Source organism: Scomber scombrus, chromosome 13 (assembly GCF_963691925.1).
Source record: "Scomber scombrus chromosome 13, fScoSco1.1, whole genome shotgun sequence".
NCBI lineage: Eukaryota > Metazoa > Chordata > Actinopteri > Scombriformes > Scombridae > Scomber > Scomber scombrus.
Genome location: NC_084982.1, coordinates 14,969,636 through 14,996,429, shown reverse-complemented (window position 1 = coordinate 14,996,429; position 26,794 = coordinate 14,969,636). Strand labels below are relative to the sequence as shown.

Here is a 26,794-nt window from a genome sequence, read left to right as displayed (position 1 = left end):
AAACTTTCTTTAAGACATTTTTATAAAGCAGGCAGCATGTGAATTTTACATTATTTTACATTTATGTTGTGCTCCAATTAACTGTCACTTTGTCTTTTTAATACCAGTTAATAACCACATAGTGCACCTCACATTATATTATTATTGAAAACACTGAATGTATACAGTATGATATGAAATGAAATGAAATGAAATGCTGGTAGTGCTTGAGCTGACTATTTTTACTGCTGTGTTTATTTAAAACCCGACATATGAGTAACCATTACATCAGCTACCTAACTATAAGAGTAACAGTATATTCAATGAAGCTAAAAGTGTTACCATAATGTTTTGAGGTCTCAATTCTTTCTCAAGTGTCTTAGCTGTTGGCATTCCACGTATTTCCAAAAGAACCTTTTGACATTTCATCTGTGATATTTATGATGGGTAGTCCTCTGTGGAAAGAGAAGGCATATAACAATTTACCATTTCATCTTTCTGCAACAATTCATGTATTCTTTACATGAAATTACATTTAGAAACTACAGGTGACATTACTTAAAACGTTGCAATCATAATGTAACTTACTTGAACCCTTCTAATGGCACTTGCACTGCTCCGTCATCTTCTGCCAGTATACTCTGTTCTTCCTCCTGAAGGAATAATAAGATTAAATACATGTATTAAAAAAAATCATAAAATACATTGAAATTGACATGCATGTTGTGGTGAACAGGTACAGCACCTCCTCAGCATCCTCAAGCTTCTTCTTCTTGCTCTCTGGCATAAGGTCATCCAGCCAGCTCATCTCTCTCTTGGAGAAGATGCAGTCCATTAGCTTTCTGATAAACACCAAAGCCAACACCTGTGGCATTGAAAAAACATATGAATTCATACCACTTCAGTGTGCTAATAAAGGGGGAAGATGTGTGGAGGAGGCAGGTGAAATTAAATGAATGAGAAGCAAGTATTAGTGGAAACAGCAACAATTTGCAGTGCTGAGTAGTGGAGTATGGAGGTTAAAATGAGGGTCAAATCAGATTTATTGTGCTAATTTTTTGTTTGAGTATGACACATTTGTTTACAACGTGTAAAGAACTTGAAATTCAAGTTATGATAGATATATTTTTCATGTGTTTCACATACCATTTGGGGAAAATATAAAACAACATCTGAAAAGCAGCAGATTTCAAACCAACAGGAGATAATTAACAGTACCAAACATTTGTGGTACTGTAGGTTCAGTCATGAACACAAACCTGCAAAATAGCTTATTGTGTCAAAGAAAACTTTAAGAAAAATTGTGAAAACAAATACTCTCACCCTCACCCAAATACTAATACTTCTAGACTATTAATAGTCTAGCTTAATACTACTAAATAAGCCTAATACTTCTAGACTATTAGATGTCTGTCTAATAGACCTGCAGATAGAATATTTGGACTGTTTACACACCATCATGGGAAAGACGATGGCAGCCTTGGAGGTCTTGATAACCCAGAGAAGAATCAAACAACTGAGCTGGATGATGGTGAAGAGGTGCACCTTCCTCAGAGGTACATGTCGCAGGTAGATGAAGTCTGGCTGGTGCTTGGTTGGCATACCGAACAGTGTAAGACGGTCAAAGAACTGCAGAGGATGAAGGATACACAATGCTTCAATTATCATTTTTTGCATAATTTGCTGTATAAAAGGGCTCATAGTTGTGACAAAGCACGTCAAACTCTGCAGGTTTTCGCATCTTTGAACTCATTGATTTCCTACAATATATATATATATATATATATATATATATATATATATATATATATATATATATATATATATATATATATATATAGACAAATGTGCAGTAACAGGCTTTTATTTATAAAGATAATAATAATACATGTCATACTTTTAAACATGCTTCTATTACCTAAAATAGAAAGTACTTCAAAGTGAAGAAAACAAAAAGAAAACAGGGCAATTAAATAACAGTCAGGTGTTCTGAGAATGGTGGGAACACACTAGAGGCCAATTAACACCTTATCTGGGCAGCCAGACAATATGGAGGCGATCCCCTATCATGGCTTGGTGAGAATCACAGATTATCTGGTGGAAGGGTCTTATGAATTGAAACTTAAAACCACTGATCAGCTCTCTGTCTGATTTCAGCAGATAATCTGAAAAAAGTTTCATATTTTATAATGCAACTTCTCCACAGGGCCTCAAGTGTGTGATAATCGCATTTTTCATTTTAAAAGTGCAGACCACTGTTTTCCTGCCTGATATGACCATAAAGCCTAATAAAAAATCTGAAAGATAAATCTGCAATTAACTTTCAACATGAGCTAAATTATTTATTTTACTAAAACTACATACAATTACAGAGTCAGTCATATCAAATGTTTTATCAGGAAAGCATTGCATCGTTGTGGTTCCACATGTAGAGAGCAAAAGAAGTTGTATAACATATAGTCAGCTTACCTGTATGCCTCTGAGAGAAGATGCTCCCATATAAAGGAATACGCCGTACAACACAGGCATAGGAATTAACTGACGGACAAGAAAAACATTACTCAGTAAGGCCATTATATACTGTATGTCAGTAATTGCTATATTTAAACAGACTTAATGCACAAGAATCCAAATAGACAAAAAGACAGACACTTACCCTAAGTGTAGATGTCATGAAGACAGAGGAGCCCATGAGGGTGAAGATCATGAGGCCAGTAAACCGTTGCTCTCTGATGCCGAGGAACTTGGGCTGCTCCCCAGGAGCAGAGCACTCTGACTCGAGCTTCAGGCTGTTGACGTGGGTGATGGAGAGGACAGTAGCTGCTACAAACCATGGCAAGCCCATCAGAGAGCACACACCAAGCATAATTCCCACCATGAACAGATCCAGGTGGTACCCACAGCCTTTCTGAAAGGGAAAACGCCAGTAAATTAAGCTGCAGTTTAACAATTTTCATGCACTCAGGCATGCTGAGTTCAAATACTCAGCACATCTCCAAGATGCTACATCAGTCCTCTGCTAAAAAAAAAGCACCTTTAGTTTGTGTTCCTTTCTGTTGATGATAACAGCTGTAATCTGCTGGTCCATGAAGATGAGGATGGTGCAAAGCAGAGCTGGAACCACTGTTATGACTGCCGTCCACCAGGGGTTGGGCCCTAGCGGGTTAACGAACCAACCTCTGTCATCTCTGGTTGGCTGATAAGAAATTATTATCACTGGTTAGACATAATTAGTGCATGAAAAATGATGATGTTACTGGAAAAACTGTTGAACAGTTTATTTTGTGGTCTTGTCTCACCTTAAATACACTTGGAACCTTTAGTTTTGGAGAGGGGACCCCTAAGGCATAGTCGATCGAAACCATGATGAAGATGGCGAAGAAAACAGCAAAGTCACTGATGATGGACCTCACCTAATGAAGAGGCAAACTTATCAAAATTATTTCAAATGCCCTCAAAAAAAACTGTTTCAATCTTATTTAGTACTAAACATGACCCTGTCATTTTGCAATTTTCTCCATGCAGTAGCAGTATGACACCACTAGAGTGTATCACTGCACCATCCTATATAACCAAAGCTTGGTTAAACAGAGGTTGTAGTTTTGTCTTCAGTTTGGATCATAATGCATACTGTTGTGATAATGAATGATGCACAATACCTTTGTGGGAAAGTAATTGCTGAACTTGAACTCCTTGAGGAAGGCAGACAGGAGCACAGTACAAAAGAAGAGAATGACACACCAGAAGAGAACATCGGGAACGTATGGTCCATGAGGGCTGCAGGCGCTGCCCACAAACTCCCCTTGCTTTTCAATACAGTCCTGCAAAGATATAGATAGAGGACAGAGTCATTCATGTTTATCATATGATTAGCAATACATCCGCATCAACACACTACAAAAAACGGGTTTATGAGCATCCGGCACAAAAAACTTAAGAGAGTACAAAAATGTGCTTTTATAGTGATTTGCAATGAGTAATCCAATATAATCCAGCCCACATGGCCTTAATCTCTGCTGTCTCTGCTCCCCATCTGGGAGAGCATGCCACTTAAAGGTAGACAACCTAAATGTACTTTGTGTAACTCGATAATTCCTGCTGATGTATGCATTTAAAATCTCTATGACTGAGAGATCTGGTTTTGCTTTTGTTTCATATTTATTCTATTTTTTATTTTTTTTGTTGATACTTTTAGTAGTACCTTGACCTCCAGGGCTTCCCAGTAGATTTCCGAAGCAGTGATGTTGTTGGTCTCCCAATACTTTAGGGTGCCATTGGTCGGGTCAGAAGGTTCAACGCATGAACATCTGCGGAAGCACATGAACATCTGGGTGACTAAATAATCCCTCATCTGTCAGGGATTTACAGTACCTCCAAGAAACAGATTTAGTCTTTTTTTCATTATTTTAAACAATATATTTTGTGGGAATTAGTGTCCACATACGAGTACAAGGAGAGTTTCTCCAGGTTGTTGTTCTTGTTAAAGGGATAGTGGTCTCCTAAATGGATAAGTTTCTCCAAGGCCTCGTAGATGAAGATGATGCAGATGAGCGAGGCGAAGGCTTCCTCTGTGAAGCGTGTGATGTAACAAACAAGGGAGCTAGCATCTGTGGCCACCAGCAGTATACATAGGAAAGCTGTCCACAGACCGATACAGGCTCTCAGTGACAGATAGGACAAGTCATACTCTCTGTGTGGAGACAGGGGGGAAAAGATAAAACCACATCATACATAAGAATATTTACTGTTAGTAATATGGTGATTTGGAGGAAGATTATCAGAATGAAATGCAATCCATTTGTCTATATTATCAGATGATTTATAGGTCTATAGGAGTCAAGATGTTTGAGAGATGGTACATTCATATCAACAGAATTTATCCTAGAGCAAGCCGATAAAATATCAGACAAATCACAAAATTATGCAATGTATAGATGAAATGCATTTCAGGTGATTGGGTATGTGATAAAATAAAACATACTTGCAGAATTTGAACAATATCTTTTCAAAGACCAGCACTGGCCCTGTGCTGCCCAGAATGGTAAGAGGCTGCCCTGCAAACAAGGAGTAGGCTATTCCGGTCAGTGAGGCTCCAAACAGTGACTCAATTGCACTCTGGAAAATGGAAAAGTGGAGCAGGAAATGATTGACAGAACGTTGCCTTAAAACTATGGAGCAAAACAGAACTGCTGGTTTAATATACCAAATTCTACTGCAATGCACAGTTAATCTTGGCAGTAAGTTTTGAACATCTATAATAAATAGCAGGTGTTTTACTATGCGTCCTTCTGTTGCCTCGCCCAGAAGTCCTCCAAAGGTGATGACTGGGGACATGCAGGCACAGTAGAGGAATAGGAAAGAGGCCACACACTGCAAACTGAAAGCGTCATAGTAGTCGGACAGGTAGTGAGGTGCTTTGCGCTTGATGTCTAGAAAGAGACCACCAAACCACCTAAAAATACAAAGGTAACTGTCAGTTATACACAAGTCAAATTTTCATTTTAAAACATAAAAGAAAATCAACAATATACATTAAGTTAAAATGAATAGATTTCAGTTTGACATGCCTATTTTTGAAAGGTGTATAAGATTTTGTGTTCCTTCTACTGCTTTCTTCCCAATGTTCAACTCTTGAGTATGGTTTAAAGCTTACTGTGCTATGTCCCTGTGATATAAAAGTCTAGCTACAAATAGAGATCCCGAAGATGTATTGTTTCTATGGAAACCACTTTGACTGCAAACTACACACCAACTTTACCCAGAAATAGATAGTCAGCATTACAATGAACATTTTGTAGAAAAGTGGTGTTTTGGAGTATAATGGCTTTATTATTTTAATCTGTACATTTTAGAAAACCTTTAATAAATAAAGACTATTGACAAATGAGTATTCTGAGTAGGAGCCAGCCAGACAATATTTTCTGGAAGAGACATAAGACCAATTATTATGAACAACTACAAAACACATCTGAGCACCAAAAACCCAAATGTCAGTCATTTAAATCATGATGCAGTCTCAGAAGCAGATCAACAAATATCTTTATCTATCAACAACTGTACTTTAAGTTCCATTTACTTTTTCAAAAAGCCCTGTCCAACAAATAAACAGCAAATAGAACAAAAAGAATGCATTGTATTGTGTAAATCTTTAAATTCTATGGTGAGAATATTCTGGTCTCTGCTGTACTGCCACAACACTGCACTCTAAGCTCGAGAGCTACATATGGGGCACCCTAAAGACTTTTTAAAAATATGTTTGTGTAGACTTCACATATTCTACTTGTGTTTAAAATGTACACACCACATGACATCTGTGATTCACTCACTTTCCAGTGCGCTGCAGTTCTGGACCCCCGTGACCACCAGGTTCTTCTTCCTCATCACCCTCTCCTAATGCATTGTTACTTTTCTTTCTCCCCTCCTGTTTAACAAACAATGCACAGAAGATAGATTATTTTTCATGTCCGAAATCCAAAGAAGGAGAAAAGCAGGTAACTAACAACCTAACTCACCTGAGAAGGTACATTTTTTGGTGGCTCTATCCGTATGGATGGGTCCCATTCTCCTGGAGGCAGGACTGTCACTTGATCGAGGAATTCATCAATCCCAGCGATCAGATCATTACGGTCTTTAGCTTTATAAGCAACATCATGGAAAACCTGGAAGTACAGAAGATTTATAGCTGAAAAAAAACTATGCACAGACAGAACCAAGGCTAGGATATTAAAATCTAGACCTCACTATGAAACAAAACCCACTAGCTCACTGTTCTCCCCTGTAAAATATCCAGTTTCATCAAATCTACTCATTCCAAAGAATTTCTAACAGTGAGTTTGGACTTTGTCAAAGCCCATCTTTTCCTCTATGATGATGGATGGCAGCCTAAATCCTGGACAAAAAGGAGGACAGGAGGGCTGACTAATCGCCAAAAGCTTGTCATAAAAGCTCTGAGCTGTGTTTCATGCTGAGAAATGTTCCATCACTTTAGGAAATTGTTAAGTTCTGCTGGCCTGTGAAATCTATGCAAACTGCTTGCAGAAAATCTAAATACGGCATCTGGTTGACATTCAAACTATTCCAGCCTCTTTTCCCCAAACATTAAGGAATTAATAAAATCTACAAGTTGTTGGCATGGTAATAAATGTGCTTTTTAGCTAATCCTTACCTCATCTGTCATAAGTGTGGCAATAGACCTTCCAATCTCATGATACTGGGGCGCTCTACCCAAGGGCCCCAAGAGAATAAACAGAAACCTAAAGGCAAAAACAGATAAAAGATTTTTTTTTAAATCTACTTTTAACATACATTGACAAATCAAACCTAAATCACAACCAACACAGCTGCACATTTACTGTAAAGGTTAGATTGGGCTTAGAAGGTTTAATAAGAGATATTTATAGAAGGGATTGAGTGGGTGTAGTTGAATCAACCTATTATGACCTGGTGGCAATGGGGACCTCAGCCATCCCACTGAGCAGGACCGCCGGTGAAAGGCGGACAAACGCCACCACTGGCTTGTCCAGAAGTTCCACCTCTCCCACTAAGACATTACACGTCTCTGCTCCTATCGGGATCTTCTTCATGAAATGCATGTCTGTCTGAAAAGGGCAAAAAGAGGTCTTTAGAGTATCATATAAAAGGTCTTGACACCCTTTCTGGCTAGCTTATCATCTAAGCGGCTTTGACTGAGAGCATGCTTTGACAAGAAAAATTATAAAATAATAATAAGTGCATTCTACAAATAATTAATAATTTTTACAATTTATCCTCACATTAAGCCCCCAATAAAACGGTTTGACTGGATTCTGGTCTAAATATAGTCCATCTATCTAGGCTTTATATCTCAGCAGATGTAACATAGATGTGCTACAATAATATATTACAAAAGATTATTCAAATGTAGATGTTAGCTGGATTCATTACATAATACTTCATAAGGATGGAGTTATCTATTGTTGTATACATTTATGATGCCTAGAAGTATATAAAAGCCGACCCTAAATAAGAAACTTAGAACTGCTTTCTAGTCTTTGGTGTATTGGAAATGCATTGTGCAACCAATTTTGGAATATTAAAGGTGTTGATTCTTCAGCAATAATTATGTGAAGTTGACAAGTTTTGACTGGGGTGTTGTTTATTCTGTCATAGGGTTCACACAGCTCCAAAGTGGCTGTTCAGAACTATCCAAAAGATTTTTTGATACACTGATGGGTCGTGACTTACATAAACACTGCTGATTACTAAGTAAGTACAAGTAATATTGATTATTATGCTTTGTGCATCAAGTAGATAATAATCTGCAGCTGCTGTAGAGGTAAAATTCTAGTTGGATCATTGCCCTGAAATGTATAACTTGTAAGAGAAGTTCTATATTTAAGTTAAAAAGCTACTGTTAATGATTTGGTACATTCAGTTCAGCAGTTCCAAAGCTGCATTCAATGTAAGCAAAGCACATTTTGTAATTGTTTCAGTGAACAGGACAAAGCACATGAAAAGTCAAAACCATATACATTACGCAAAAGGCTTTAACAATTTTATTTTTTCTTTGCTGTGTGCATTTGTCACAGGGTTATCATCTAGGGTTTATGACTTTTATCATACTTAACATGGTTATAATCCTAATCCCTTAGTAGATTACCTTTCCATTGTGAATACCAACAAGGACCTCCTGTTCATAGTTGAAAAAACACAATTCTGCTCATATTCATTAAATATAACATACTAATCAAAGTTTGCCGTATCCTGACAGATCCACACTGTAATTCTCACTCTGATCAAAATGTGATCAGTCCCATTGTTCACAGACATCATGGTAATCAAAATGTATTCTGACATTAAGCCCATATCTTGAGAAACAGTATGCATTGTAGTGCAACTGCACTTACCTTACTAAAGTCCACAGCACTGTTCTCTCTGTTGCTGTCTCCTTTCCCATCATGACCAGCTAACTGAGGCTGGGACGATGACATCTGACCTGAACAATCCAGACAATGGAGTGAGAAATTAGTTGCAAAGATCTTGGAACAAAAGTGACTTTAATTTCAACAACTGATAACACCATCAAATGCTTACTTGGCTGACCAGAAGCAGATCTACTGTCAGAGCTGCTAGCAGAGATGAGAAGTGGGCTACAGAGCTAGGTCTGATAAGCCCATCCCTGTCCATTAACTGTAACTTTTTTCTTTTGAAACTTGTAGTTTTCAGGCCCAACTAACATCAAACATTGTGCAGCTTCCTGCACAACGACAAATTTATCCAAACCAGTAACCGACTTTAATAGGTAAAATCCTGTTTGAGCTTCACTGTGTGGAATGATTTATGTGCAGACTTTAAAACTAGAAATATGTTTTTCCGCTTTGCTATCTTCATCTCATGACCCATCAGATGTATCTTTCAACTCCCATGTTAAGAATCCATTATGAAAGACTATATTATCGCAGCCCTCTGGTTTCCTCACCATTCTTGTCCAGGTGGTTTTCAGATGACCGTCGACCCATGTCAGCAATGGACCGTACAATTGGCAGGCGGTTAGCCAGTTTCTTATGCGTCTGGTGATGATGCTTCTTCAGCAGTGTTTCACGTACTTTCTTTCTGAGCTCATCCCCCAATGGTGCGTACAACTCCTGGTGGTCCAGCACCATTCCTACAAAAGACGCAGATGAGCTGTTTGCATTAATGTTTCAGGGTTCCAGCTGAAGCGTTTGTCTTGTGTGGCTTAAATTTAGTGCAAAAGTGAGAAGTTCAGACAAAAGCTTCCCTCAAAGGTAAAATGAGAGTCAACTTATCAAGTAAGGAACCTTCCAAATGTGTTAATGGTAACCAAGACATCCTTTTCTGAGTTCAGGGGCCTTTAGTAGACTAAACAACTTTTGGACTTGGCACCAGCGCAAGAGTTACCTGCAATCTCTTCAATGGTATTAGCCCTCATGTCAAGCAGCACACTGCCGTTGATAATACAGCTGCGCAGCTCAAACAGGCTATGTAGAGATAGAGTGGCTACATAGGGTTTACTCCATCGCTCTCCTCCGTCCTCAACATCCTCCTCAAACTTCAGCCACCTGTAACAGGAGTTAGAGTTGGAGTTAGGAGAGGCCAGCAGATGGCAAACTGGCCTGCCATCCACTCTAGCTGCATTTCCAAAGCTCATTTATCTTAGTTCCTCTCTTCCCTCATATAGCTCTAGAATCTCTTTTTCTCTCTCAGTTTTACTCATTTTCTCTACTTCCTTATTCCATCTTATCAGGATATCACTGTAAATAAAATATGTCTGATTTACCATGGTAACATAATACCGTTATATTGTAAAGTCATAATATAATACAGTTTATTCTGCATCTTGATTAACACTAACAATTACCATAGAAAGAAAGTAATAAATTAATGCCACAGCCATTACAACATTGAATTGCAATTACTTAATGTAGAAGCAGTAACACACAGCTACTGTACATCTCTCATCAGTATAAGTGGGATGACCAGTATGACCGGTTCATTCAATCAAAGCTCTCAGTAATGACATGTATGTCGTAACTGTGTGTATTTGCCATGTTAATAACATGATAGTCTACAATACCTGGCGCTTTCCCTCCACTCAGAATCCTCTCCCTCCCTCACACAGATTTCATCCATCTCTGTGAAGAGGTCATGAGGAATATGCTCCTCGTCATCATCCTCTGTCCCCAGCAGGAACTGCACTCTCTGGGAGGGAGTGTCTGGATACACAAAGAATTAAAATGAGTGATCTAAACTGAAATGGTCATATCAAGTCTTAAGTTAGTAAGACACAGTGAAAAAAGGTACAACTATTGTGTTTGCACACTAAAATATAAGCAAGTAAGGATTGTGGCCAGTACCATAAACGGGAGAATCTCTATCCTCCATCAAGGTCCGCTCTCTGCCCCTCCGCTTGTGTTTGACTGTATGGTGACGTGAATGCCTGCGATGACTGCGATGTCTCGTACTGCCCAAGGGGACATGGACCCCAATGTAGAGAGTCCTGTGACCTGGAAATACATTGCACACAGAGGTTAGAGGAGGATCATCTGCAGTGTGTGTGTGTGTGTGTGTGTGTGTGTGTGTGTGTGTGTGTGTGTGTGTGTGTGTGTGTGTGTGTGTGTGTGTGTGTGTGTGTGTGTCTGTGTGTGTGTGTGTGTGTGTGTGCGCGCGCATGTTTACTTTCAGAAGCTTTACAGATAATCACAATGATTTCACTGATCATGGTTAAGCACTACTACTTTGTGTTACTCCATTAAGCTTTATATATTTTCCCATGAATTTCTGCTACATCCAGGGCATGTTTACTGTGATGTGCATTGCTCAAATAGTCAATATGCAATAATATAATTCTGCTGCTATATATGATGCAACATAAATACCACCTGTTCTGGCTGTACAATGAACTATTATCCAAATCACTGTGCCACTATAGTTTGTGAAGTGGGTTCTGGTCCTGGGAAAACTCAAAGTGGGATAAGATACCTCTTGAGGGTAAAAGGCTCAAAAAGAAATATCTAATTTTAAAGATTTGGTGATAAGATATTAAATATTGGCAAGTGTTTTCTAAAATAAAAATCCACATGCATGTACACATGTACGACCAGGCACAATAATCCACTGTGCCATCTTGATGGAAAAGCCCTCATGTCTATGTTATATTTAGGGTCCATTGTATGACTATTATGTAATGTGTCTTCATTTTATATCAGTTGTGAATGTTAAAAAAAAACCTAGTATTTTTGATCAGCAGTGGCAAATGACCTTAATTATTAATGGAAGTATAAAAGCAGCATATCTGATCAACTCAATTTTAAATACCTACCATGAAAGTATAGTGTATACTGTATAATATACTACAGTATTTATATATATTTTCATGTTTGTTTTTGTGCAGGTATGAGGCAGAGTGTATCAGCCCACTCATCTCTCTAGAGTATGGCATGAAGATTCAGACAATACTGTATAGAGAGTGCTCTACAGAATGAGTCATAATGATTGGATTGGTAATTAATGATAACACTTAGTTTAAGTGCCCCTATTTGGCATTTAAAAGTAGTATACAAGCATTTCAAATGTTATAATTAAGCAGATATAAGGACATTTGTAAATGTTCACGGACAGGATTTTTCTACAATTATAACTTTTATAACAGGAAATAGCCTGTTTTTCTGCTCTGTTCATTATTAACACCTGCTGAACTTTTTTTTTTTAATGTTTATTAAATTCAATTTGAATTCAATAATCTTTTAGGAAATGCTATACACAGCATGATCTTTTGTTCTGATGTCCCAAGAGCATCCCAATGTTTTCTGTAGCATCAAGATCTAATTTTGCTTTTTTTCTTCTTCTTTTTATTTGTTGCTGTTTTTTTGCTATCGGCATCTGGAAAGAAATCACAAAGAGGAGCCCAACGATGAACCTGATAACCATTGTGTAGAGCCCTTGAAAGCTTTTACATGTCAAATATGTTTTCAGTTAAAGTGTAGTCCTAATATCCTGAGGATAATCCTGTTTCCAAACTCACTGGTGAAACATGATTAGCACACACACACAATAACCAAGCATGATATTCACAGTAGCCTACCCACACTTGCAGTGTCATTCTGTAGATATAGGCTAACTGCATTATGGCCATGTGCCATAACTGAGCATACTATGGCTTGCGATTCCCATAAAGCTATAAGTGACACAAAAGGCTTGTTTTTTATTACAGCCTATGACTACTTGAAAATAAAAAGATGAAGCCTTTTAAATTCACTGAAAATCTGTGTTTCGTTATCTTTGTCTGTAGCTACAGAAAAAGAAAACTTCTGGCATTTAGCTGACCAAAGTGTCTCATACTGATTGTATCTTTGTTGTGCTTTACCACGTTTTCAGTGATTATGAAATTGCCAATCCAAACTCAGCTCACCCACAGCTTCTACCTCCCACTCTGCTCTTATCTTTTAACTATGAAATATCTGTCAAGAGAAAAGCAGCAGTGTTGAGGGCAGGGTGGGCGGACTCAGCTGCAGTATTTCGCTCCTTGAGGCTTTTTGTATTCCAGATGCATTGCATGTCCGTCCAGGTACCTTCAAGATCTTCGTCGTCCAAGTCAGCTCTCTGTTGGCACCGTGTTCCTCCTCTGTCCACCACGGCCTCATCATCATTCCTCTGTTGAACACATAGATAAAAACAGTTGCACATATTCAGTCTTATAACATTATAAACATTACTGAGGAGCTCAGTTATATAATATCTTACCAACAACACATATGAAATTGGAACATGAATAACATATCTTCCAGTATACTTCTGTAGTATCCTGAACATTACATGAAATAAAATGTTTGTTGACTTGGTGTTCCCTAGCAGTCGAGGACATTATGAACAAACACATTATCCAACTGAATAGCACAGTTGCCACAGAAACTAATTGCACATGCCATCTAGAAGAGGAAAGAGTTACATCCTACCCCCCAAAAGAAAGCTTTTGGGAACACTAAATTACCTTCCAACAATTAAAGTTTTCCTTCTGTTCAAGACACTTGAAACAAATAAATTGGCATTCTTCATAACAAGCAGTTTTTTTTTTCAATTAATTTTGATTTGTCCATATTTTACTAACACCCACCTTTGTCCTTAATTGGTGGAGAGAGACAAAACAATTTGTCGGGCTATAATGCAAATGAAATTACACTGTTTCATTATGATTGCCGTAATATTCTGTTAACCTGTCATTGCAACATGCACATTAGCAGGGTGCTGTATAGAGGTTATCCAAATCACATTTTCCATCTTATTTTAATAGATGACACAGACATTCAAAAACTGAAGTGACAGACAGCAAGCATTGCAAAAAGAACATAATCCTCAGTGCAGAGCTTTTGTCAGATTACAAGAGATGACCGCTGAAAATGTCATTGAGGCTGTTTGAGCTTCCTGTTCTATGGCACCACCAAGCTGATGCCACCCTCATAAGTCCTCCACATCCTTTCAACATGTGACAGAGGTTAATAGGCAGATAACCACTTCCAGTGCCTTTTTTTTTTTGACAGCTTTACTTGTGAAACGCAGCAGGAGAGGCAGTCATTGTCATAGCAGGAGGTGGCTCAGCGCACATGAATCTAGTTGATTAGAGTCAGATCACTGAGAAAACCAATACTCTGTGATGTTAATGCTGGTCTGCTTATGTAACACTTGAGAAAGAAGATAAGAGGGACGAGGTGGGAAGAGGGAATTAGAAATACTCACAAAGACATGTTACATTCTAGGATAAAAACTCACCTGCTTTTACCTTTATTATAAAAAACTATTTGTCAATCATTATATTGCAGCTTTGCAACATTACACAGATGTTTTCTGAGGCTGAACACCAACACTTGACTATTATGACTCAACACAAACATTCACAGATAAATTGTCTATCTTCAAACAGTGAATGGGCATACTAATGACAACACCAGACAGCCAAGAGTGGGGACAGAAGCTTCTGTGAAGTGAGGTGACAATAATCCACACTACTGTATTCCTGCAGTCTATAGGAGGAAAACCAATGGCCCACTTAGCCTACCACTAGTGAAATGTGTGTCTTTATGGTGCAGAGTGGAAAAAGCCAAAACATTTAAGGTGAACCTGTGAAGACATTAGGAAAATATCTAAGTTATTTATAAATGATCCATTGAAATCACAGTCACGTTGCAATATTTACCTCTGATCAAATTTTGGTTTTATGTGAGGAAATAATTAAAATACTTTTCTCATTCACTAATTTTTTTACATCAATGTGATGCAGGCTTTTATTTCAATGGGCAGGTTTTTCCAACACTCTTTCGTCAAACCGGAAGTACGGGAAAATGCCGACAGAGCAAAATCATTTAAATGTTTGGTTGTGGAAATGCTCTTCATTTGAAAAACTCTAACACCTAGCTGTAAAGTGAACAAGGCATGAGTTTTGTATACTATGAGAAATGTGGTAATGCTTTGCAAATGTAAAAATGTTTGTGTATTTACTTGTTTGATAGGGTTTTTCTACTAGCCTAACCCAACTTCTGTCCAGGAGGCTGGTAACACTTGCAGCTTTTATAAAAGTAATCTAATGCAATGTTTTATTCATGGATCCTTTTTTTCAGCTCTGTTCTGATCCTCACTAGATCTAAAAAAATGTCTGGCTCTAGCTTGGTATATGAAACACTTTATATAAGAGCTAGTTGTTATGTTTGTGGTGGTGTCAAACAGATTTGTGTACAGTGACCATTTTCGACTACTCTCAGACATATTCAGTCATATTTGGCTGAACTCATCAGTCTCAGCTATAGTCAGGCTATATCATGCACAGCTCATGTTAATGGTAGCATTTGCATTGTATTAATACTGCTGTATGGAGTTTGTAACATGCTGACATCAAAAAGCAGCATATTAGCATGCCAACATTAGTAGGTTGGCATGCGTAGAGTCTTCATTCTAATATAGCTAATGGCAGTCCTTTATGACTCTTGAATTCCTGTACAAATAGTCAAGGAAATCCAGTTGTCCATTTGTCTGGATTTTTTTAAGAGCTGGATAAAGCTCTGCCACTCAGCCTTGCAACCAATTTTTCCCAGTGGTCACTCATAGCATTGTAGTAAGAAATACCCCTGCTGCTCAAAAAGCATTTTCCCCATAGACAACCACTGTAAAATATAAGTCTGTGAAACTGTTGAAACTGTTGACAGGACAACTTCAGACTGCAAACAAGGTAAATTGTGACTTTTTCTATAATGAATATTAGATCAATTCAGGTTTTATATTTGTCAAACCTTCCTCAAGCAGAGAAATCGATTAAAAAAAATTAGTGATCATTATAATTTAAAGTATATGGGTCAAGTGGGAACCTGCAGGCAGGGCCAGTGAGGGAAACACCACTGCACATATTCAGTGGCTCCACACAACATGAAAGCAAACCTGGAAGAAAAAAAACGTTTGTGGCGTATGCACCAGCTGAGCAATTCTTATTGGACTGCATACTATTTTCAGTCAGGTGTCCAATTTTTGTAATACGTATATGCCAAAGTGTTGGACTAGCTGACTGAATGCTATGGGATGACCAACAGAGCAGGGCGCTCACTAGCATGGTTAAAAACAGAATGCATCCTTTTTAAATATATATATTTAAATATTTTTTAATATGTGGCAATTCACTGATACCTTTATAAATAGAAACATCTATATACAATTTGTTTAAATTCAAGAAACACCACCATTCGATTGTAAGCCCTCATTCAGAGATGGGCTACAATGTCTGTTGAACAATCTGTGAAATATATGTGACTAATGAACACTGCCAATATTCATGATTTTCTGAGCTGGGCACCCTTCTGTGTTGATTAGTTCACCAGTGGTGTTGACTTACAAGCAGCAAACCCTGGAGTAGAAACAGTAACACACATCTGCTTTTACAAATTCACAAATACTGGCTGTTCCTAAACGCAGCCAAACTGAGTCAAGCATTTATTAGGTTGTTTTATCCTAAAAGCTTGCTTGATATCAGCTTTTCCCTGAGCGATATTGACCACCAGTTGGCCATCAAGGCATTATGATAATGAAGGGTACTGCTGTTCACAGCTGCAGTGCCACATGGGCTGGCTAGGCCACAGGGCTGATGTTGATAATCTGTCTACAAATACGCAGTGCATGGATCAACTCCCTGCTCAGATTAAACTGCCTGTATGTGATACTAAAACACAACCCACATTAGCTCATACTAAATATGCACTGTGTTATATTCAATGGTGGCATTTCTAAAAACTATTACTGTCCAATGCCTTAACTACAAATTAATAGGTGGACCAAAATCAGTGAAGCAATCTTGAAACAGGTCTACTTGAAGCAGCTCCTTGATGGTTCTGTAAAAAAAAATAAAAAAATAGAACTGCCGTTTTGTGCGTGAGCTGTTGAAAGGGATTGACTTGACAAATGGATGCTAGGATGTTTCAAAACGTAACATAAAGCAGAATAGGCCCAGAAGAAGACTTTGAGGCAAAGTAACTGTTTGACTGTCACACCACACAGCTGAAGTGATATGATAGGATGTGGCACACACTTGGATCTGATCCCTACAGATGGCCGTGACAATTTTGGAGCCATCAGTGGCAGAAATATCGTTAACTGCATCAGCTTTTATGTTGCGCAAATTGCACTATAATCCTTAAAATTTTCTCCTGTAAACTTCAAGAACATCCTGTAAGAGGACAGATTAGTACTAAATTGATTTTATTTTTTTGTGTCTGACCACTTTGAGACCTAATTTTGGCAGATTTGATATCTGCAAATCACAAGATGGATCAGTAGTTGTCATCAGGGTAAAGCTCTTTTTTACTTTTGCACTTCATCAGGCTTTTACACTAATTGTTGACGCTTAGAGAGAAGGGTCTCTATCTACAGAATGTCCTAAATTCAGTTCTATGTAAACATATGCATCTTGCTCTCTGTTAAACACAAAACAATTTCAATATGTCCTTTGCATCAATAAAGGCATCAAGCCTTGTCCTACCAGATAGGTGAAGATCCAAGGAGCCTCCAAGTTTTCAGAATGCATGAGCTCTCCCTCTGTGTCTACTGCTCTGTAATCAGGTCAGTCAGACTGCAATACACTCTGTTCCAGCTCCTTTACCCTGCTTGACACCATGCCTGACAGACGCTGATGCCCTTCTGTCATGTTAAACAGCTGTAATTTGTGATTGAGCATCTATAGACACAGCCACCATGGTGCTCATGAGATTACAGCGGTGACGTCATCACTGCTGCCGAGCAGCAACTTATCAAAGACGGAGCTTGACTCATACTGTACCATCTCTTTCCTAAATAGATAAACTGGTCATAGTGCATCAAATCAACTTGGTTACTCCAAACGGGGTGTTCCTGTGGCTCCACTAGTGAGTCTGTTTTACCTCTACTTAAACTGTAAAGAATTTGACCCAAGAAAATGCAACAAAAATAAATATTTTCATATGGACGTTAACCCTGGCAGATTCTCAATTTTGACTTTGATCCTCATAATGAAAGTTGTGATAATCAAGGAATCTAACTCACCAAACTTGTACCCCCAACTGATGAGCCAAAGGAAGGGTGGACCTGAAAGACAATAAATCACCACTTTAGTTTGTAACAGGTGAGCAGGTTTATGTATATTTCAGTATTTAATCAAATTTGACACGTTCAGGAATAATCAAACATTTTCACATTTTAACATTTTTGCTCAAAATCAGATGAAAGATTAACTCTAAAATGCTTCTTTTTTTTTTGGCTTCTCCAATGTTTGCTGACTTCTAAGGTCAGGTTGTGACCTCATATACCAAAGCCACACAGCACTCAAAGTAGAGCAAAGAAACTCTTAGCCAAAAGCCTGTCTGTCTAAAGCCTTCAGCCTAATGGAAAAATCTGTTTTGAAATGAACAGCAAATGGATAATGACAACAAATCTCCTTCAAAATCATCAGCAAAGACCGGAGGGGAAAGAACCCAGAGACTTTATTTCCTTTTATCTGGATAGTGTTTTATCATTTCTCCAATATACATGTTGCTTTGTGAGGAAATTTCTGTGTGAGTTGGTCACCTAAATATGCATTTGTGCAGCTTTAGTGTGAGAGCAGCATAACCTCACGTCACATTCGCTGCATTTTATGTAAAGCTTAATCTATGCCACCGTGTATTCACATACTAGGATAGCACAAGGTCAAGTCTGTCTGAATTTACTATTTTAAAAGCACATCTGGCTCAAGAGGGATTTGCAATATAAAATGATATAGGCCTAGCACAAACTGATGGGACATCACATATGAGAAACACAGTTTTTTTATTTTAAAGTAGCTTTCCCATCATGTAAAAATATTAAGTAACATTTTGGCTAACTAACTGATTAAAGTGGTCAACATTGTGAAATGGCATAGCCTACTTTCAATCCTCTTGGTTAGAGAAACAAAGTAATTTTCTGTCAGTATGCTCTGCACCTGTAACTGCTTTCAGTCCCACAGGTTGCTACTGTATTTCATCACTCAGAAAGATGTCGACTTAACCCATCAGTTGCAGTTATACCCTTAGTCTTCACATAGCACACACTGATTGAGCTTGACAGTCTGGACGAAAAAAAAGGCATCCTGAAATATTCATCTACATAAGTAAATATTTGTCCCAAAGGGATCAGAGCTCTTTACCGTTGGCAGCAGCGGCTCTATCTGAGCCCCTTGGTCTTTCGTATCCATCCTCTTGTCCACGCGGTTCACTGGTATCAGAGAGATGGAGCAGAGTGTGTAGTCCCGTCAGGTGTAGCAATGACTGAGCGACCACACAGCGGTCACATGTTTATATTCACTGTCGGTCAGCAGTTCGTCCTCCGCGTTCATAAAAACATGCGCGCTGGTTAACGTGGACGTGCCAGCCCCCAAATTAAGCCTCTAAGACCAAAGCATTAGTGAAAAAAGCAGGTATCATGCATCACGTCACGTGTTAAATGTTTTGTAAGATATATATTCTCATTGCAGATTATATAACTATTCTATTGTGTGTGGGGTTTTTTTATAAGACTCGGATTCATGTGCATGTTTATCCACCAGCACTATTTTAGCAGAAATATCCAACCTTGCTTTTCAATATTTTCTAACATTTTGCTCATTTCACATCTCACTCATTCTAAATGGAAATTCCACTACCAAAAGGCACCCAGCACCAGGTAAGAAAGTGGGCATTGATCTAGTAAATATGTTTACATATTTTTACCTTGTCACTCATTGCCTATCTGGTGACACTGTAGACCTTGTCTTGCCTTGAATGATACTGAAATGTCTGCTCTTCTCCTCCCAAACCATCAAATGAACTAAATGGCAAAGCCGTCTCTCTTGATGCATAACAGTTGAATCAAGCCACACACCTTTCTCCACATAAAAACAGTGAATCCCAGTCAAGGATTGGTTGATAGGTACTACTGAATAATACCCATAATTAAAAAAAGATTTTAAGATACTTTTTTGTAGCTGCTTGGTATGGTTAGTGGTGGAGCACTGAGAGCACTGAGTAGTAGTATTTAGGGGCATGAAGGAAGCGCACTAAAAAATTCACCTGACAACTTTGGCACACTTCCACCCTGCTTAAATGCCTGTGAGCACGACAATAAACACACAAACACATCCAGAGACGCTGCCCTATTTCCCTCTGAAGATTTATCAAATTATTGTTAAAAGCGTCCACTCTGAGTTGTATTAAAGTAATTAAAAATGAGGTTAAACTTCAACCTATATGCCACCAGTACTGATACGTACAGTGTATAGAGGGGGAGGTTTTACGCTGGTATTTCAGTTGTGACTTTGAGTTCTTTGTTGATTTCCTGAAAGTATTGTAGTTTTAACTTTTGTTTGTCATTGGGGAACGCATTTATCAGCCTATTTGTAGTTTTCATTTGTGTATGGGGATTGCTGCTGAGAATATTTTTGGCACTGCAGTTTGAGTCCTGTTAACATCAAAGATTCCTTTAATAATATCGCCATCTGGTGTGAATCTCAATCCATGTGTAGCTGAATCCAGAAGAAAACCAAACAGCAATTAATTTATTAATAAGTAGCCATTTTTAAAGCATCCGTGTGCTTCAGTTTTCTCACAGGCTCGGCTGGCCCGCGGACTGACCTCATGAGAGCGCCGGGCCACATACTGAAGAGCGGTTTGAGTACAGGACCTGCATTCAGTTATCGCCATCTGCTGTTTATCACTGGGAAGGCCTATCATTGACTGTCAGAGGGAGCGTTCACACACACACACACACACACACACACACACACACACAGAGAGATAGAGAGAGACACACACAGACACACGCATACAAGCTAAAGCCACACCTCTCACTGACAGCTGCGAGCATTTCCTTCACACTGACATTCCAATTAAGTGCACATTGAGTTTATTATTCAGTCATTGTAATTGCATACCTACATTCTTAAAGCATTAATGTGATATTCATGTTCAATTTTATTTTTTTTCAAATGACGCAATTTAAATCAAGTTATTAAGGAAAAACAATCAACTAAACAATCTGCAATCAATTATAGGTTTGTTTGTTTTTTAAAGTGAGGTTTATCTTTATTGTTTTTGCTGGTACTTCACACATTTTCACACGGGAAATGCTTCACTTTGGTCAGTTCCGCTGGAAGTAGTTTAGAAACCTTACCACAGTTTTAAGTGCATTTAACTAAACCAAAAGAAAGTTTTCACCCTTCTTAGCAGGCAAACTAAATGACAAAGTAACCCCAATTTTTGTTATGTTGGGTTTGTTTTTTTGTTTGTTTGTTTTGTTTTTTACTGTGGCATTATATATAATGTCAGGTCCATTTACGAGAGATATAAAAGTAACACATCGATCATATCCATTCACAGAGTAGACCACTATCTTTACGCTTAATTTAACTTTTTTTTTGAGTGGGGGGGGTTTGCTGTTTTTGGCACATGGAGGAAGACTATCATTAAATGGACTTTTAAATCCGCAATTAAGTTTTTTGAGTCCATATGTCCTTGACCAATCAGACACACTGTAGGCCAAAGGCTTCGATTGAAAGAAACGGTCACATATGTAGGGATAGACGACAAAGAGGACTCCGCTTAATCTTGATTTCAAATAAATCACAGTGAGTTTAAAATATTCTTCATTTGTTTAATTTTTGTTTGGAGCTCTCTTATTGATCAAACAGCTCTGTGTTTATCTAAAGATGTTCCACATGATGCCTTCATTTAAAAAAAAAAATCAAATCAATTTCAAGACAACTGAAATTCAAATCGGCTCTTTTTTGTAAGTAAAAGTAAAAAAAAATCTTAAATGTCCTGGTGATAACATCATTTATTATGTTTCAATCACATTACAGCAGAGACAGAGATTTTCACAACAGCATAGTATACAGGCTATGAAAAATAGCCGGCTGAAATAAATCAAATTATATAAATTAACAAAAGACTACAAAATCTACATTACCAACATTTACAACTTCTTCAACTACATGTATCATGAATGAAGCAGTGATCGGTAACGTCATAAACTTTCGGTAGCCTACAGTTTTGATAAAGTACAAAATACATATATGTTTTTTTTTTTACTGACAGGGATTATTATGCCAGTATATGCTACACAAGAACATTTCATGTACAGATCCTCAATATCTTTTTTTTAACTAACAGTTTAGGCTACTTAACAGAAACACTACTTATGAATGGGATTTAATCTATTTTGTGTACATCCGATCACTATCACCAAATGTGTAATATTATATACATTATATTCATAATTACAGTGTTTCTGACTTAAAGAAGCAAAACGCCCAACCCATGAAAGAACTGAGAAGTCAGTCAGTAGTGGAAGAATTTACACTTTGGCCATTTACTGTGGAGGTGAGAGTCACAACTTTTTTTTTAACCTTTATTATTATTAACCTGTTGAGATAGATAGATAGATAGATAGATAGATAGATAGATAGATAGATAGATAGATAGATAGATAGATAGATAGATAGATAGATAGATAGATAGATAGATAGATAGATAGATAGATAGATAGATAGATAGATAGATAGATAGATAGATAGATGTTTCCTTTGTTTTAACTATGAGGATAGAAACTGTAATAACCAATGTCCTTTGTGCAGTTTTTCTCACACTCTCTCGGGGGCAGTAGCTCAGATTTTAACGGGGATACTGTCTCTGAAACTGGCGTGGCAGAAGGTGAAATTCTTCTCCTCTTGGCCTGTTCAAAGATACCAGAATCGCTTGAATCAATGGACTTAATGGAGGAAGGCGTCTCTATCCAGCTCGACTCTGATGTCATGTCTTTGGGTTTGGTCTCCTCAGAGCCGATGGGTGACCTCTCCGTCGGGATGGAGTCTCCCTCCTCGGCCAGGTAGTTGGTGCCTGCTCTGCCGCCGATAGAGTTAGCGGGCCAGCAGGAAAACACCGAGCTGGATTTGCTATTTACGCCACAGTACTGCGGCGGCGTGCGTCCTCCCCAGCCTGACGGGTCTGCGTAATAGCCAAGAGGCCGGTTGGAGCAGCCTGCAGTCGGCAGGGGAAGAGCTTTCACTCCGGCCGCTGCGTAGGACAGCAAGGTGGCCGCGTTACCGGCGAAATCAGCGGCGTCGTATGCCGAGGCAGCAAAGTCCAGTCGGTTGTTGGCAGGGGTGACAAACCATCGCTGCGGGGGGGTGGCAACACTGGGCTCCTCGGTTTGCTGCGGGGATAGCAAGCTGTTGCCGAGTGGGACGCTGCGCTCCGTGCCAGGACCAGTCCCCACGCCAGGGTGAAAGCGAGATTTGGCATAAGTGCTGACAAATTGGTCCTGCAGGAAAGAGCTATGCATGGCATATCTCGCACCCGGCACGATCTGTGAACGCGGAGAGTCACCCGGTGATGGAGTTAGGCGGTCGATGTCGCAGCCTGTGTAGACACTGAAAGATGGAGAGACAAACACAGAGACAATTCAGAGACTAATGTCGGCCAGAATCCTTTTCACCAAATACATTATTTAGTATGCTGTATATATCACACCTCTTAAAAGATAAAATGTGCCTGTCTAGAAAGGAGATAACTGCATGGTTTCAAGTGTAGTATGTTATTTCGAAATAATGCAACTGCCTTACAAAGAAAGACATTCAATCATGCGAAGCTGCGTTGCCAAAGTTATCTACTTTGTTAGTTCAGTCTTTTCATGTCTGGATTTTATGGTTCAGTATTAAAATCACTCATCAATACGCATGTTTGCAGTCCAAGACAAGGCGAACTCAAAAGAAAGATAAATATGGTCATCTATCGACTAAACCGGCACGAATATTTTGACAGAAATATTGTATGTCAAATATCCAATAGCAGGCAATTCAAAAGTAGAAAACGCTCATTTTTAACAGGCCCATGTTTGGTTCATTTAAAAAAAATATTGCTTCCAGTTTGGATTAAAATATAATAAAGATTCAGCAGAGTTATAAAAGTGGAAGCCATTATTTTTAACAGGTGGCAAGTTTCGATCAGACCTTTCATTTATGTAAATTACAGCAACATGTAATAAAAATACATAGGCGACAATGAACGTGAATACAATCGAATTAAAGTTGTTGGTTTTTTTATCCTTAAAAAAGGGGGGAAATAGTCTTACGTGTCATAGTTGTCTCGAAATCCTTTAGCAAACGGATTGTGGTCGATTTTCAGTTGCGTAATCTGTGGGGAAATAACGCATTGATTAGCTGACAAAGGCGTGTATGTGGGGATCAGCGCACAGGAGCATCCAGCATTCTCAGTTATAAATATATATTTTGTATTTTATATTAGTCCATTTTTTCTTTTAAAAAAAAGAGAAAGGGAGGGAGAGAGAGAGAAGAGAGAGAGAGAGAGAGAGAGAGAGAGAGAGAGAGAGAGAGAGAGAGAGAGAGAGAGAGAGAGAGAGAGATGAATTCTGCCAATGGTAAAATAATTCCCAATCAGCCTCTTTCCAGAATTTTAACCTTTCTTCTTTATTAAAATCAGCACTGTTCTGCTATGTTTCCAGATTTTTTTTAAAAAGTCAAATAATTTTCTTTTTAAAATGCATTAAATTCTGTCCCCTGGAAATTATTAAAACGGATGAGAGATGGACTCGTGTGGGTGGAAATGCGCAGTGTTGTGGTGAATGTTGAGCGCTCTTACATCGGTATTCTGATAAGCTGTGACGGCGATGAATTGCGTTTCTGTGAAGGTGAAAGTCTGGACTCTCCCTGGTTGGCTGGTGTCCTCTGTCCCATCCTCGTTTACTTCCACCACATGGAGCCTGGGTTGGTACTTGTGGAGAGACTGTAGAACCACCATCTGGAGATTCAATTAAAGACCCACATCAGAAATTCACTTTCAAACCTGACGATTAAAACAGGATATAAAACTGTTCCAGCTCCATTTATTAATTGTTATAATAAAGCTGAAAATATTATTGTATTTTTTTTTTAAATTATTGTTATTTTATCAGGTGTTGCAAAAATTATCAAAAAATACCTGTCACTTAAACATTGAATATGATGTTACCTGTCCGGTGTTGTTGGAGGCACCTTTATTGTTTGTAAGCTTTAGCTTTCCAAATGATATTTCTTGACGCATCCAGTGCGCACCGGTATTTGGTGAGTCCGGGTGCATGTAAACCCTATTTCCTACAAACATATGCAAAAAACAGAAATATTAAACAAATGACAATGATTTTTTATTTTATTTTAAAGAAATTAGTCTGCCAGCATTTTTTAAATCAGAATTTTAACCACATACTGTGGTGGTAAACAATAGGTACTTTTACTCAAAACATGAAATTGTGCAATATATGTATCAATAAATTAGAATACCTATTACATTTGTGTCAGCTTTTCCACATGGAACCCACTTGCCTCCTTGAAATCGCCAGTGATTTGGATCAGCAAGTATAACATCCACAAATATATTGTAGTGAGCAGTTGGGTCAAGGCCAGAAATGTTGAAGCTTAAAAATGGGAACATTCGTCTGTTGAAAATAAAGAAACGCACATTTAGAGAACGTCATATTATGCAGTGGCAGCGTCTCCTATAAGAATAAGACACCCTAAATTCAGTTTAAATTCCCGTCTGGCTTTTTTGGGAAATTTACTGAGCATGATGCTGTGTCAGTTATCCTTTTCTATGTGAAAATAATTTGATGTTAATACACGAACTTTGGATTCAAAAGCCTCACAGTGATGTGGCCGTAAATATATTAATTTTACAGGCGTCTGACAGGTAAGTCTGTGCGCACAATACTTACCGCCCTTGCTTTGTGATGATCATCTCTGTTTGGTGTCTGTGAAACTTCAGCCACAGGGCCCTGTTGCACAGATACACCTGCGCTTTTCCCGGAACCAGTCCAGCCTGCGCCGAGGAGAACTGGTAAAAAGCCCCTCCTTGGTAAGTGTGTCCATACTGTTGGGCGTACGGGTAGCCAGCCGCTGGGTAGCCTTGAGGAGAAGTGTTGGTCAGAAGGCTGTTGTAAGCTCCATTAGTTATGACCGGGTGATGGGCCATGTAGCGGCTTGGACTTCCAATAGAAAAAGCCGGGTGCGCTGGTCCATGCTGACTCGGATAAGGGAACATGGCACTGGTAGCTGCTGAGACAGACTGTGGCTGGGTAGATGGAGAAAAGATGCACCTTTCTCCTGCAGATCCATCGAAATTATGACGGATGTCAGAGACTCCGTGAAGATCAGGAGAGAGTTTGCCCCTCTGTACGTCCCCTGATGCGTCCTTGGAGTCGGGAAAATTGTCTGCCTCTGACTGATTCGTCATCTCCCTGGAGTTTTTTTTCAGAGGTGAACTTCTCTCCAGGTTGTCACTTGCAGATATAATAGGATGGTCCTGCAACGAAAGCTCTGATCCATCGGAGCTCGAAAAGCCACTGCCCACATTCATAAATTTCTTGGAGAGATTACTCGCAGGCGAGATGCAATTCTCGACTTGCATTGCTCAATAGGAAGCCCTTGTTAGCTCAACCTATAGCTATCACAAGCCTTTGCACACGTCTTTCCCTAATCTAACACCACGAAAACGCCTCGCTATGACTTGAGGCACCGAACGCAGCAAATTAACCAATTGACACCATCCTGCAATCAGGAAGGATTTTCTTTCCATCACTCTCCCTGCTTTGCTAATGAAACAAGTATTATCATTGGTTAACTCAGGGCTGTAATTTAATTAGCCCGCTCTTAATTAGGACAATCTGAGGAGCGATGTGAGCAAAGTGATTTGTTTGTAGTGTCACATAAACTCACATTTGATTGACACCTATATGGACTCAGACTATTTCTTGTAATTTACATGAACGATAA

General features: G+C 38.7%; 1 protein-coding gene across 3 annotated transcripts; it reads right to left on the bottom strand.

The window, feature by feature from the left end:
- Positions 1 to 358: 358 nt before the first annotated feature.
- Positions 359 to 26,429, bottom strand: LOC133993407 (sodium-driven chloride bicarbonate exchanger-like). 3 transcript variants are annotated; one of them, XM_062432335.1, is made up of 32 exons: positions 25,738 to 26,429; positions 25,307 to 25,461; positions 24,999 to 25,120; positions 24,630 to 24,788; positions 24,103 to 24,164; positions 22,619 to 23,401; positions 21,940 to 21,954; positions 19,145 to 19,212; positions 17,486 to 17,550; positions 13,047 to 13,128; positions 10,833 to 10,982; positions 10,553 to 10,691; positions 9,877 to 10,037; positions 9,437 to 9,622; positions 8,865 to 8,953; positions 7,420 to 7,577; positions 7,145 to 7,232; positions 6,492 to 6,638; positions 6,306 to 6,400; positions 5,257 to 5,431; positions 4,961 to 5,094; positions 4,424 to 4,669; positions 4,181 to 4,286; positions 3,639 to 3,800; positions 3,279 to 3,392; positions 3,014 to 3,175; positions 2,636 to 2,887; positions 2,449 to 2,517; positions 1,435 to 1,608; positions 725 to 844; positions 568 to 632; positions 359 to 434 (listed from the first exon to the last, which is right to left on the bottom strand). In XM_062432335.1, exons 1-32 carry the CDS (start codon positions 26,427 to 26,429, stop codon positions 359 to 361), a joined length of 5,271 nt encoding a protein of 1,756 aa, XP_062288319.1. The 3 variants fall into 3 exon arrangements, with proteins under 3 accessions (XP_062288319.1, XP_062288321.1, XP_062288320.1); XM_062432337.1 differs by lacking the exons at positions 17,486 to 17,550; positions 21,940 to 21,954; positions 22,619 to 23,401; ... (3 more) ...; positions 25,307 to 25,461; positions 25,738 to 26,429 and adding an exon at positions 16,189 to 16,202 and having other exon boundaries at positions 10,827 to 10,982; positions 19,132 to 19,192; XM_062432336.1 differs by lacking the exons at positions 17,486 to 17,550; positions 21,940 to 21,954; positions 22,619 to 23,401; ... (3 more) ...; positions 25,307 to 25,461; positions 25,738 to 26,429 and adding an exon at positions 18,025 to 18,066 and having other exon boundaries at positions 19,145 to 19,192.
- Between the last annotated feature and the right edge of the window lie 365 nt (positions 26,430 to 26,794).

Bases quoted from the DNA above. Each gene is read 5' to 3' on its own strand.
- LOC133993407 (XM_062432335.1), bottom strand. From the start codon at position 26,429: ATGCAAGTCGAGAATTGCATCTCGCCTGCGAGTAATCTCTCCAAGAAA. The intron at 10,692-10,832 runs GTACTGGCCACA...TTGTGTATCCAG, and splicing joins TAGAGATTCTCCCGTTTATG to ACACTCCCTCCCAGAGAGTG. The intron at 9,623-9,876 runs GTAACTCTTGCG...CGTCTTTTGTAG, and splicing joins TACCATTGAAGAGATTGCAG to GAATGGTGCTGGACCACCAG.